General features: G+C 52.0%; 1 protein-coding gene across 1 annotated transcript in view; it reads left to right on the top strand.

Annotated features, from left to right (window-relative positions):
- The first annotated feature begins 768 nt into the window (after positions 1-768).
- Positions 769-14420, top strand: part of LOC147736657 (glutathione S-transferase P-like) — an 89311-nt gene continuing 75659 nt past the window's right edge. Inside the window, exon 1 of the mRNA XM_086953413.1 lies at positions 769-1683. Coding sequence (XP_086809539.1) covers position 1683 — 1 coding nt within the window. The 5' untranslated portion in view covers positions 769-1682. The remainder of the gene's footprint in view (positions 1684-14420) is intronic.

Below are 14420 nucleotides of genomic sequence, written 5' to 3'. Positions count from 1 at the left end.
TTTTTGTATCGCTTTTATGATATATGCATATCGAAATAAAGCAATCAACCAACTGCCTTGCTCTTCATTCTTGCCGGTTGGTGCAATTAAGGTCTCTCTACCTAGATGCATTTGTTTTCCTTGGCACACTTTTTTGCACCTGGCTATCACGGCCTTATGTGCTTCTGTGCTTGTCTGGTTGTCGCTGCCTTGAGCGCTGTGTACCGTATGTTGGCTTACTCTTTGGTATTTGGTGACACAGTACCTCTCTTTCAGCCCTACCGGCAGGTTCCAGACTGGGACAGAGCTTTCCGCAGCCTTGCACTGGCTGGAGCGGCGCTTTGACTCTACATACGCCATCCGTCGGCTGCTTCACTTCAACTGAGGCGCAGGTGGCATGAAGACCCAGTCTGCTGGCCCTCAGCCAACTCCCAGGGAGTGGACTCTCATTGCTTCGGGTTCCAGATCCCATCCTCGTCGCCAGTTGTAGCATCCTCTCCCTCCTGGCAGCATGCAGACGACCACGCCACATACGGGGCGCTGTAATGCAGGGCTTCATGGTTCGGAGTGCAACCACTAACTGTGCACACTGCATCGAGAACTTTATGAACCACACCCAGACACACCTAAACGATGACGTCATTCTCATACAGAGTCTACCAGGGACCAGTAGGGTGCCTCTATTCATAGCCACGAGGCACTACAATAGTCAGTGAGTCAGAGGGAGGGAGAGAAAGAAGGGAGAGAGGGGAGCAGAGGCGGGTCAGTGTGTTAGAGGGGGGGCGGGGGGGGGGGGGGGAAGAGGGATAGATAAATGGAAGGGGCATGGGTAAGAGCGGGCGGTCAGTGTGCCAGAGAGATGCAGGGATATAAGTGAGAGGGGAGAGGAGAAGGGGAACATTCAGTGGGTCAGAGGGAGGGAGAGAAGTGAGGGGACGAACGAGTGGAGGTAAAGACGACAGAGAGGAGGGATAGAAGAAGAGGTGAGGGGGAGGAGGAGCGAAACACTGAGAGGGGAGAGGAGAGGAACAGATGTGAGGAAAGAAAGTGTCAGAAGCAAGAAGAGAGATAGAGAGAGGGAGGTGGGAGAGACAGAGCAAGGCAGAGAGGAGTCCAGCTGGAGTAGTGTGAGGGGGAAGTGAGAGGTGAGACGAGACATGGAGAGGAAACCCCTCCTCTGCACCGCCTGCGGTGTCAGCATCTGCCCCCTCTGGGCCCTTAAAGGGGCCGCGTCCCGGTAAATGTTCTGAACGCAGAGCGCCTAGAAGCTGCCACGTCAGCGCTGCTGCTGCACCCGGTCTTTAATGATTAGCAGGGGGTTTTCTCGGCCCCGCCTGCGGCGCTGCTTCATAGAACCTTTGACCCTTAGCAGGCACTTCCAGAGTTGCCTGGGACCCTCCCTCTGGACCCTCCCTCTCTGGCTGCGAGCCCGGACTGCCTTGTGCTCCCTGTCCTCCATCTTCTCATGGTGACTCAGCAACACAGGTCAGATAAAAGGAGGAGCTGCAGGGGCACTAGGTCAGTGTGAACCTGGATACCAGCAGAACAGGAGGCAGACACCATCCCTGGACAGACACCGTCCCTGGACAGACACCATCCCTGGACAGACACCGTCCCTGGACAGACACCGTCCCTGGACAGACACCGTCCGTGGCAGCAGACACCAGCAGAGGACGCAGCCAGCAGCTCCGAAGAAAGCACTCAGTGAGTTTGTCCTGTGCACACACACGGAGCTGCGAATATCTACACTCATGTAACAGAGCTAACATGTGCACACCCGCAGCAGGGCTAACACGTGCACACCCACAGCAGGGTTAACCTGTGCACACCCACAGCAAGGTTAACACGTGCACACACGCAGCAGGGCTAACATGTGCACACCCGCAGCAGGGTTAACATGGGCACACCCGCAGCAGGGCTAACATGTGCACACCCACAGCAGAGCTAACATGTGCACACCCACAGTAGGGCTAACACGTGCACACCCGCAGCAGGGTTAACCTGTGCACACCCACAGCAAGGTTAACACGTGCACACACGCAGCAGGGCTAACCTGTGCACACCCACAGCAAGGTTAACACGTGCACACACGCAGCAGGGCTAACATGTGCACACCCGCAGCAGGGTTAACATGGGCACACCCGCAGCAGGGCTAACATGTGCACACCCACAGCAGGGTTAACATGGGCACACCCGCAGCAGGGCTAACATGTGCACACCCAAAGCAAGGTTAACATGGGCACACCCGCAGCAGGGTTAACATGTGCACACCCGCAGCAGGGCTAACATGTGCACACCCACAGCAGGGTTAACATGTGCACACCCACAGCAGGGCTAACATGTGCACACCCGCAGCAGGGCTAACATGTGCACACCCCCAGCAGGGCTAACATGTGCACACCCGCAGCAGGGCTAACATGTGCACACCCGCAGCAGGGCTAACACGTGCACACCCACAGCAGGGCTAACATGTGCACACCCACAGCAGGGCTAACATGTGCACACCCGCAGCAGGGCTAACATGTGCACACCCACAGCAGGGCTAACACATGCACACCCGCAGCAGGGCTAACATGTGCACACCCACAGCAGGGCTAACACGTGCACACCCACAGCAGGGCTAACCTGTGCACACCCACAGCAAGGTTAACACGTGCACACACGCAGCAGGGCTAACATGTGCACACCCGCAGCAGGGTTAACATGGGCACACCCGCAGCAGGGCTAACATGTGCACACCCACAGCAGGGTTAACATGGGCACACCCGCAGCAGGGCTAACACGTGCACACCCAAAGCAAGGTTAACATGGGCACACCCGCAGCAGGGTTAACATGTGCACACCCGCAGCAGGGCTAACATGTGCACACCCACAGCAGGGTTAACATGTGCACACCCACAGCAGGGCTAACATGTGCACACCCGCAGCAGGGCTAACATGTGCACACCCACAGCAGGGCTAACATGTGCACACCCGCAGCAGGGCTAACATGTGCACACCCGCAGCAGGGCTAACACGTGCACACCCACAGCAGGGCTAACATGTGCACACCCACAGCAGGGCTAACATGTGCACACCCGCAGCAGGGCTAACATGTGCACACCCACAGCAGGGCTAACACATGCACACCCGCAGCAGGGCTAACATGTGCACACCCACAGCAGGGCTAACACGTGCACACCCACAGCAGGGCTAACACGTGCACACCCACAGCAGGGCTAACATGTGCACACCCACAGCAGGGCTAACATGTGCACACCCAAAGCAAGGTTAACATGGGCACATCCGCAGCAGGGTTAACATGTGCACACACGCTGCAGGGTTAATATGTGCACACCCGCGGCAGGGTTAACATGTGCACACCCGCAGCAGGGTTAACATGTGCACACCCACAGCAGGGCTAACATGTGCACACCCACAGCAGGGCTAACACGTGCACACCCACAGCAGGGCTAACATGTGCACACCCACAGCAGGGCTAACACGTGCACACCCACAGCAGGGCTAACATGTGCACACCCACAGCAGGGCTAACACGTGCACACCCACAGCAGGGCTAACACGTGCACACCCACAGCAGAGCTAACATGTGCACACCCACAGCAGGGCTAACACGTGCACACCCAGAGCAGGGCTAACATGTGCACACCCACAGCAGGGCTAACACGTGCACACCCACAGCAGGGCTAACATGTGCACACCCACAGCAGGGCTAACACGTGCACACCCACAGCAGGGCTAACACGTGCACACCCGCAGCAGAGCTAACATGTGCACACCCACAGCAGGGCTAACACGTGCACACCCGCAGCAGGGCTAACATGTGCACACCCACAGCAGGGCAAACACGTGCACACCCAAAGCAAGGTTAACATGGGCACACCCGCAGCAGGGCTAACATGTGCACACCCAAAGCAAGGTTAACATGGGCACACCCGCAGCAGGGTTAACATGTGCACACCCGCAGCAGGGCTAACATGTGCACAACCACAGCAGGGCTAACATGTGCACACCCACAGCAGGGCTAACACGTGCACACCCACAGCAGGGTTAACATGTGCACACCCACAGCAGGGCTAACACGTGCACACCCACAGCAGGGCTAACATGTGCACACCCAAAGCAAGGTTAACATGGGCACACCCGCAGCAGGGTTAACATGTGCACACCCGCAGCAGGGCTAACATGTGCACACCCACAGCAGGGTTAACATGTGCACACCCACAGCAGGGCTAACATGTGCACACCCGCAGCAGGGCTAACATGTGCACACCCACAGCAGGGCTAACACGTGCACACCCACAGCAGGGCTAACATGTGCACACCCGCAGCAGGGCTAACATGTGCAGAACCACAGCAGGGCTAACATGTGCACACCCACAGCAGGGCTAACATGTGCACACCCACAGCAGGGCTAACATGTGCACACCCACAGCAGGGCTAACACGTGCACACCCACAGCAGGGCTAACATGTGCACACCCACAGCAGGGCTAACACGTGCACACCCGCAGCAGAGCTAACATGTGCACACCCACAGCAGGGCTAACACGTGCACACCCGCAGCAGGGCTAACATGTGCACACCCACAGCAGGGCTAACACGTGCACACCCACAGCAGAGCTAACACGTGCACACCCACAGCAGAGCTAACACGTGCACACCCACAGCAGGGCTAACACGTGCACACCCACAGCAGGGCTAACACGTGCACACCCAAAGCAAGGTTACCATGGGCACACCCGCAGCAGGGCTAACACGTGCACACCCAAAGCAAGGTTAACATGGGCACACCCGCAGCAGGGCTAACATGTGCACACGCTCAGCAGTGATAGCATGTGCACACCTGCAGCAGGGTTAACATGTGCACACCCGCAGCAGGGCTAACATGTGTACACTCGCAGCAGGGCTAACATGTGCACGCCCACAGCAGGGCTAACGTGCACACCCGCAGCAGGGCTAACATGTGCACACCCGCAGCAGGGCTAACATGTGCACACCCGCAGCAGGGTTAACATGTGCACACCCGCAGCAGGGCTAACGTGCACACCCGCAGCAGGGCTAACATGTGCACACCCGCAGCAGGGCTAACATGTGCACACCCACAGCAAGGCTAACATGTGCACACCCGCAGCAGGGCTAACATGTGCACACCCACAGCAGGGTTAACATGTGCACACCCGCAGCAGGGCTAACATGTGCACACCTGCAGCAGGGTTAAACTGCACACCCGCAGCAGGGTTCACAAGTGCACACCCGCAGCAGGGATAACACACGCACACCGACAGCAGGGTTAATACGTGCACACCCGAAGTAGGGTTAACATGTGCACGCACATAGCAGAGTTAAAATGTCCACACCCGCAGTAGGGTTAACATGTGCACACCCACAGTGTTGTATTTGTATAGCGCGAACAGTCACCCGTAAGTATCCCGGCGCTTGTACTCCTACCACAAGGGAACCCCTCCTGGCTTTTCCTTGTGAGGTGTCCACTCCTGGGCATCCCATGGTGAAACCAGGCATCCCTTGTGTATCGGGGGCCGTTGTGGAGACTAAGCAAGCTATTGCCCAGAGTTGCAGCGTGGGGCCCATGCTTAGATTCAGCACTGAGGCGAGAATATCCAGTCAGAGGAATTTAAGCCCGATCCCGCCGAGGCGGGAATCAAACCCTGGTCCCTGGCCAGCACTCTGCATCAAGGTCTGCCGCTCTAACCATTGAGCCACACTTCTCCACAGTAGGGTTAACATGTGCACATACGTAGCAGAGTTAACATGTGCACACCCACAGTAGCGTTAACATGTGCACACCTCCAGTAGGGTAACCTTTCACTTAGGGAGCAGGTCCTAAATCAAAAGTGGGGGCTAACCAAGCTATGCAAGTGACCACATGACATGTGACATCACAGCGCAGGACATCACAGCATGTGGCATCGCATGTGGCATCACAGGTCGCGTCATCACAACTCATGACCTCACAGTAAGTGACATCACAAGGTCACATCAGATCGTAAGAGCTCAGACATATGTTTAGAGGGTCTATCATGAGTACATTTGAGCGCCTTACAATATTTAACAAAATTGGATTTTGGGCGGGAGCTGTGCCAAAACAGTGACGCAATCCCAACGCAAAATCTGGGCATCAATTTATATATTTATTTTTTTAAAGCATTCGGCAAAGAAATTGGAAAAAGGAGAAACTTGGCAATAAGTCTGTTCTGCTTACTTGGTTGCAAAGTCTGCATTTAAAAGTATCTTATGGGGTTAAGGCACCTTCTGCAGAGATCTTTGTTTGCCCAGTAAATCTCAGGGAACAATGATGGTGGTAAAATACCTCTGGAAGTGAACGTATTTGCTGGAGAGATCTGTGCTTTGTCTAGTCCCGGTTTTGAATCAGAGTAGCAGAGAAGGTTTCTGTTTTTCTTGCAGAGCACATTATGTAATACGCAAGTGACAGATTTTTATTTTATTTAAATGGGTAAGTGGGTCACTGCCTTTTACACAGAGTTCCTTTTGTTTCCTGCAGTTCATAATTTGTAATCTTTCTAATACAGCACAGTGAGCTACGAAGCACATGTGACTCCCACACGTTGGAACCCTCACTGTCTTATGCAGCACATCCTGTACGTGGATTTACACACATATGATTTAGTGTCAATATATAACGTGTACGTGTGATGTAAAGCGCTATGACACCCTGCCCTGCGATGAGCAGCAATATAGCGCTATAAAAGAAAACGAAATAGTGGTATTTAAATTATTTGCGTAAAAACTGGAACAAACCAACACATCCGATATTTTTACAGGGCACGCACATCTCTTATACACAGGAGCTGAAAAAAGGCAACGCCGTACGTCTCTTAAGTACCTGTAAAGTAATAACAATCCACGAGCCTTTATTTTCCATCACTGCATTTGCATCAAGGTGTGAGGCTTCCAATAGCTCACAGCCAGGGTATTCGAACAAAAGGTGGCCTGGTAGTCCCTGAAATTTGGCCTCTGTTTTGGTCCCACCTGGGATTTCAAATAACGAGACCCCCTCACCTGAACCCTGCTGCTCGGAATGAAAGCAGACAACGTGCAGGCGCCGCTGAATGTGTCCTGGTGTCTGAAAATTAAACTGGGACTAGTTTATCAAATTTCTGGGGGACACAACTTCTTGGCAGGGGAGATGGTGTCCACCCTGTGATAAGAGAGGGTAGACGCCATCTGCAGGAGAGTAGGATCTGCTTACTATGGTTACCCCCTCATTTTGCTGGTGTTTCACTGTTTTTCAACTTTAGTTTGATTGGGGCCCTGCTGATCAGGACCCCAGCCTAGCTGCTTCCTCGCTAAAATGATTGCATGTACTTTAGGTACACTGCAGATTGGTTCCTGGAGTACCCTTGTGAGTCCCTTGTATATGGTACACTTTGTACTAAGGGCATAGGTACCCCAGAGGCCTACCATGGGCTGAAGTGTATATTATGCCACCCTTGGGAAGCCTTCTAAAATAGCACCACAGGTCTGCTACTGCAGCCTGGGTAAGGTGGTGCATGCACCCCTTACTAAGATATAGGTTACCTATATCTACCTTTAATCACTGACAGATATAAACCTATAACTCTGAAAATCTAAACCATCTCCTGAGGCGGAAGCCGGGAGACCACTCGCCACACTTTTTTTTAAAAATTGTAAATTGACTGTGTTTTTATTGTGCACGTTCTCCCCTGAGCATTTCAATTGGAAAGCAGACTCACTCGAGCTCCCCTAACAGCGGATTCTAGCGCTGTCAAGGGGTCCGTGTAAAGATTGCTGCCATTGGCGAGAATACTGGGACACGCCCACTACCGTGAGGCCACGCCCCCCGCCAGCAGCATAAATAAGAGTGCTCTGAATACAAGCGCGACTCTGAAAATCTAAACCATCTCCTGAGGCGGAAGCCGGGAGACCACTTGCCACAGTCTTTTTAAAAAAATTGTAAATTGACTGGGTTTTTATTGTGCACGTTCTCCCCTGAGCATTTCAATTGGAAAGGCGAATCTCTCGAGCTCCCCTAACAGCGGATTATAGCGCTGTCAAGGGGTCCGTGTATAGATTGCCGCCATTGCTGAGAATACTGGGACACGCCCACTACCGTGAGGCCACGCCCCCCGCTAGCAGTCCACTCCTACAAAACATGTGCATTCCTAGGACGCGCAGCGGACGAGCGCAGCGGGCGCGACGATGGCGCGCCGAAGGCACGCCTAAGGCAAGCCCGTCCGCGCCAGTACAAACCAGGAGCCAGGCACGGGGGCTGAGATGAGGACACTATACTCAAGGGAGGTCTTATTCCACCTTAACCGGCCTGTTCCACCGCCATGTTCCCAGGTATTGAGAGGGGATTCTTGTTTCACCCATTGCCCCCACTGTTCCTTCAAATGCACTCCCACTATTAACAAGGACCCTACTCAGACGATTATTAATATGGCCCTGATCAATTGCAGGTCACTGCCCAAACATGCCCTTGAAATACACTTACTTATTGAGGAACACCATCTAGAAATCTTGTTTCTTACAGAAACATGGCTTGCGCCTGACTCAGACGCCGACATAGTTCAGGCTCTTCCCCACGGATTCCTTATTCAACATCTGAACCGTCCCAAGGGCAGGGGAGGAGGAATTGCCGTTATTTTTAAAGAATCGTTCTCGTGTAGATTCCTTGATAGCCCCCTGTCAGACTGTGAAAATGTTCATTTCACTATTCAAATCTCCCCTTGCATCTCCTTTTCAGGAGTCCTTATTTACCGCCCACCCGGAGCCATGGGGCAATTCCATAACTCTCTTCTGGAATGCTCCTTGGCCATGGCCAGTACACGGCCTAATCTCCTTATCTTAGGGGACCTCAATGTCCATATGGAAGATAGCAAAGATAAACTAGCTACAGAACTGATTCTAGATCTGGCAGCCCATCAACTCCACTTACAGAACGACCTTCCCACACATAATCGTGGTCACCTGCTTGATCCCATCTTTTGCAACTTTCCTGACCTTGTGGTGGGAACACCTATCCCTGTGCCATGGTCCGACCATCTGCTCATTCCCTTTAGTTGGCGTATTCAGTCCACTTCTCCCCCCACCCAAGCATCTGGTAGACCATCCCGTCCTTGGGCGAAACTAGATTATGACAAATGGAAACAAGCTCTTGAGGACACCAGACCACATCCCAGTTCGAACCCTTATCTGGCAGACATGGAGTTCTCATCCTGGGTCACTAAATCCTTAGATACTGTGCTCCCCAAAAAACCCCATCGGAAACCGAGGAAAAAAGCTACATCTCCATGGTTCACCCATGAGGTACGCCTCTTAAAAAAAATCTGTAAGAGAGCGGAACCAGTATGGAGGAAAGACTTCGATCTTAATAGCAAAAATTATTACAGGCGGACTATCCTTAATTATAAAAAGGCTTTAAAAAACGCTCAAATATCCTTTTTCAATGAAAAAATTAGCGAGGCAGCCTGTTCGTCCAGAGAAACGTTTTTGATTGCGAAAAAACTTTTAAAGACTCCAGTACCTTCAGTTACGCACAATCTCTCGGACCATCACTGTAACGAACTAGCCACATTCTTCGACCTGAAAATACAAAACATTCTTCAACACCTCCCCCCTCTTCCCCCTGTGGACCCTTCTCCCTTCAATTATCTGCAGTGCCAGAACAGGGATATAGAATTAATCAGGTTTTCCTCAATCAGTGAGGAAACTCTAGGGCCCATTCTTCACTCCCTCAAAAGCGGATCTCCACATGACCCAGCACCAGTCAGACATCTAAAATAGGTCGCCCCTACTATCTTAACACCAATGGTGAACCTAATAAACGCCTCCATGGAACATGGAATGGTTCCCTCTAGCTGGAAGAAGGCGGTAGTGAAAGCCCTAATCAAAAAACCCAACCTAGACCCTGGTAATCTGGCTAACTTCAGGCCGATCTCCCTCCTCCCTGGCATCAGCAAGATGGCTGAAAAATACATCAATTCGCAGCTATCAAATTATTTGGAAACCAATGATCTGCTCAAAACATCACAGACCGGTTTTCGCCCGGGCCAGGGTACAGAAACAGCGATGGTGGCGGTTGTCGAAGAGGCCAGGAAGATCATTGATAAAGGAGGATCAGTGGAAGTTATCCTCCTGGATCTTAGCGCGGCATTCGACACCGTCAACCATAGCATCCCGGCGCAGCGGCTTGAAAATCTTGGTATTTCAGGATCCGCCCTTTCTTGGCTCAAATCCTATCTCCACAACCGCTCGTTCCAGGTGGCGGAGGGTGATTTCATCTCCAGGGAGACCCCTATACGTTGCGGAGTGCCTCAGGGCTCGTCATTGAGCCCAACGCTCTTCAACGTGTATATGTCGCCCCTGGAAAAAATTGTCGTCCCGTATGGTATTAAACTTCTGACCTACGCGGACGACACTCAGCTGGTTGTTTCCCTCAGCCAGCCAGATAACCCCACCATTGATCTGCACTCCTGCCTGGGGGACATAGTCAGTTGGATGAACGCCTCCCATTTAAAACTCAATGGGGAGAAAACGGAGATAATGATAATGGGTAATCAGCCCCATTATCGTCCGGAGTCACTATGGCCCCCGAGTATGGGCCCCCCCAATCCCCAAAACTGACATCAAAAGCTTGGGGATCTGGTTGGATCATAACCTAACACTTAACACCCAGGCCAGAAAAACAGCTGGAACATGCTTTGGCCTACTACGTACCCGCCGCAAGATTCTCCCCTGCTTCCTTTCCAGTCAAAAAAACTACTCCTACAGGGCCTCATCCTGTCTAGACTGGATTACGGCAATGCCCTATATCTCGGTTCACCTAAAAAAGTTATAGCCAAGCTGCAGGTGGTACAAAATGCGGCCGCCCGGATCCTCACGGGCACAAAAAAATCGTTGCTCTGCCAAACCGGCGATCAGAACACTCCACTGGCTTCCCGTGGAGCAAAGGGTGCAGTTTAAGGCCATGTGCTTAACTCATAAAATCCTCCATGGAAATGCCCCGCCTATCCTTAAAGATCTCGTGACTCCTTATATCACGACCAGAACCCTCCGATCCTCCTATATCCACTTCACTCAAATACCTAGGATTAAGAAAGCACGCTCCGGAGGCCCGCGGTTTTCCTATCAGGCGTCCAAGATGTGGAATGTTCTCCCACTGGACCTCCGTGCCCAACCTAACCTTCTGTCCTTCCGTAAATCCTTGAAGACGTGGCTGTTCCCTTGACCTTCTTCTCGCTTCCGCCTGACCCGATTTCCTGGATTTTCTGTCAGCGCTGGGACGCTCTTGGGCAGCCATGCGCTTTAAAAATCTCATTCCATTCCATTCCAGTCCATAAGTCACTCCTATGGCAGGCCTTATCAATCCTGAAGGCAGAGTGCTTGGTTTTGTGTGAGAGGGTGCCCATGCATGAGCAGGACCCCTCTGCAGCTTTTGAAATCTATTCTCTTGGGCTGTTCTGTGATGCAGCCAGACCATATATTTATAAGGGCATTATAACCTCGTGGTAAATACTAACTTTGGAATGGCTGCATGGAAACATGTCATTTTTGGTGTCAAACACTTTGGATTCCTACCCCTTCCGCCAGTCCTGGCAGCAGGGGTAGAATTCCACCCTTCTAGATGGAGAGACATGTGCACACTGGTCTGACCGGTAATAATTTGAAAGAGCCCTGGCATCACAAAATGGAGGCTGCAGCCACAGACACGAGTCTTCCCTCCTGCTGCTGGATGAAACTCCGGCAGGGGAGGCCTGGACAATAGGTTTCCTGTCACAGGGAGGTGTAACCACCCCCAGACAGGCTTTAGTGTATTGGGGCTGGGTGGGTGCATTCAGAGAGTGCCAGAAAGTCTGCCCTGGGTGCACATTTGGTGTCCCTGTGCATAGTCCAGTGCACACCGGTAGCAGGGAAACTCAGCCCCTGCACTGGTGTGAAATTGGACAAAGGAAATGGGTGTAGCCAGCCCTCTTTCCAAACCCTCCGATAGGTGGGTCCCCAGAGTATGTCCAACTCCTTTTATTAATATCAGTAAGGGACCCCTGGCAAAAGGACTTTAGATTACACCTGGATGAAACTCTGAAAAATAAATCCTGGAACTTTGACACTCTACTAACGATTTGAGGACGGAAGGATCTCCCTTTGGTTCAAGAAGTGACTCCCCTGTTAAAACAGGCACCAACAAAGCATTTACCGGTCTGCATCTCTGAAGCACCCGCCGGACTACGAAGTACCTACAGCCCAGGAAGAGGATTTTCAGACTTCTCTAAGGCCAACCCGAGCGCCCTGCAAAGCTGAGACCCTAAGCCCTCACGAGTGACGTGGAACCAGAACCCTGGAAACCGTGCACATTTGCTAAGGACATTGACTTCCCAAGCTTTCTTGAAGGTGTGCTTTACGTTTCTTGTAGCCCAAACCCCGAACATCAGCTGCACCAAGGATTGTGGGCCTACACTCAACGAGTGTTCCGTGAGCCCGCTTCTTGCATTTCCGCTCGAGGTTCCTTTGCGATCCCTGTCCGTTGACTGATGGGTCCCCTCGAAGGTGACTCTAATTTTCCTTGCGCTTCCTTGGTTGCTCAAGATGTGCCCTGACTCCTTACCAAGTGGTGAGTCTCTCAGACTTTGCTGGTCTGCACTGAAGCATATCTCTGCTTTCTTCATGGGTTGCTGTTGCCCAGGCTGGTTGGGTCCAATCCGGGCACTGACACCGCAGTACTGGACATCCTTTGAGGGACAGCTTCAATCCAGCTCCTGATTGTCGTCGATGTCTCCGGGACCTCGTGGCTGAAGAGTCAAGCTCCACCTTCTTCACCGGAAATCACCCGACATCGGTGGGCATCCGCCTAACGTCCTCCTGGTAACTGGCAAGTGACCCAGACTCTGTCCCCTCTGCTTTCAGGTTCTTCACATCTCAGATCCAGGGGTGGATCTCTCCAGACACTTTCCACTTGGACCCCAGCAGTACTTTTCAGCAGATCACCATTGAAAGCGACGGCGAAACCCGACACAAAAAGACACCTATGCACCCGGCTTCCCTGGGTGAGGTAACTTGAGTACTTCAGTGCTTTCATGGGTGTTGACTCTAGAACCTCCTAGTTCTAAAGGATTTTGCTCCAAGTCATCTTCTAAGTGTCCTTTATCTTTAAAATTTCAACTGCGACTTTCCCCATAGAAGTTAATGTTGATTTGCGGCTGTGTACACACACTGCACGCATCCCCCGTGGGTCCCCTGTGTCACTACCTTGGGTGGTTCCTGGTGACCCCAGCTGTTCTAAAGACTGTAGGCCTTGTGTCTATGCAATTTGTGGTTATTATACCACTTTCTTAATATATGGTGTGGGACGCCCCCAGGCTCAACGTATATTGTGCTAATTTACTGTGTGTTATTGAGTTTACCGAATGTACTTTTGCCTCTAGCCGCATAAAGAGATTAGAGGAATGTGTTTAGAATAAATACATATATTTTATATATATACCTGGTGTGGTTCTCCTTTCATTTGAACATTCAAGAGATTATAGACTGGTAAAACAAGCTGCTTTACATTCCTTCAAGTCTTAGCCTGAAGGCTGCTCTGCACAGCTACCACTAGGATAGCTTTCAATAAAGGTTGTCTTTAAACCTACCATCAGTAAGGGTCGTTTGGACTGGTGCAAGGTTCCCACTAGAATAGTGGACATAATATGCCAGGCCAACTCCTCACACCATCTACACACATGTACCCTTTACTTGTGCCCTGCCCTCACTCATTTATAGAAGGGCTTCCTTGTACACACACAGCAGGACTTCTCTGTGCACACCCACAGGATGGATAATCAGTACACACCTGCAGCAGGACTTCCCTGTGCACACCCACAGCAGAACTTTCCTGTGCACTCCGGCTGCAGGGTTTCCCAGTGGAAACTCACAACAGGACTTCCCTGTGCACACCTACAAAAGGACTTAATGGTGCACACTGACAGTAAGGTGTGTCAAGTATGTGGGTGCACACCTATGCACATTTGGGTACATTTGCTGTTTGCCACTCCAAGGCTGCCTAGACGAGCCAACTGATTGGCACATCATGATTCACCTGCACACACCTGCTGCTTTGTGCTCCAGGGCTTGCCTGATCCCACCTGTAGCTAGGCACTCACAGCTAACTTGAACATGCTCACTTGTTTTCATTCTGGGGCTCACTTGGACACACCTGCACATGTGTGCTGCTTGGCACTCCAGTGCTCTCCTGGATACATCTCTGCTGCATGGCACTTCCGGGATTACCTGGACATGTGTGCCTCATAGCAGTCACAGTGTCACCTGCACACATCTGTGCTGGTTGGCACACCAGGACTCACCTGGACACAGCCATGCTGCTCGGCACAGGTGTCCTGGCCTCGCCTGGACACCTGTGCTGCTTGGCACTCCAGGGCTCACCTGGACACACCTGTGCTGCTT

The sequence above is a fragment of the Lissotriton vulgaris genome, chromosome 1_2 (assembly GCF_964263255.1).
Source record: "Lissotriton vulgaris chromosome 1_2, aLisVul1.2, whole genome shotgun sequence".
NCBI lineage: Eukaryota > Metazoa > Chordata > Amphibia > Caudata > Salamandridae > Lissotriton > Lissotriton vulgaris.
The sequence above is the reverse complement of the archived record's forward strand: the minus strand, read 5'-3'. Positions and strand labels throughout refer to the sequence as shown.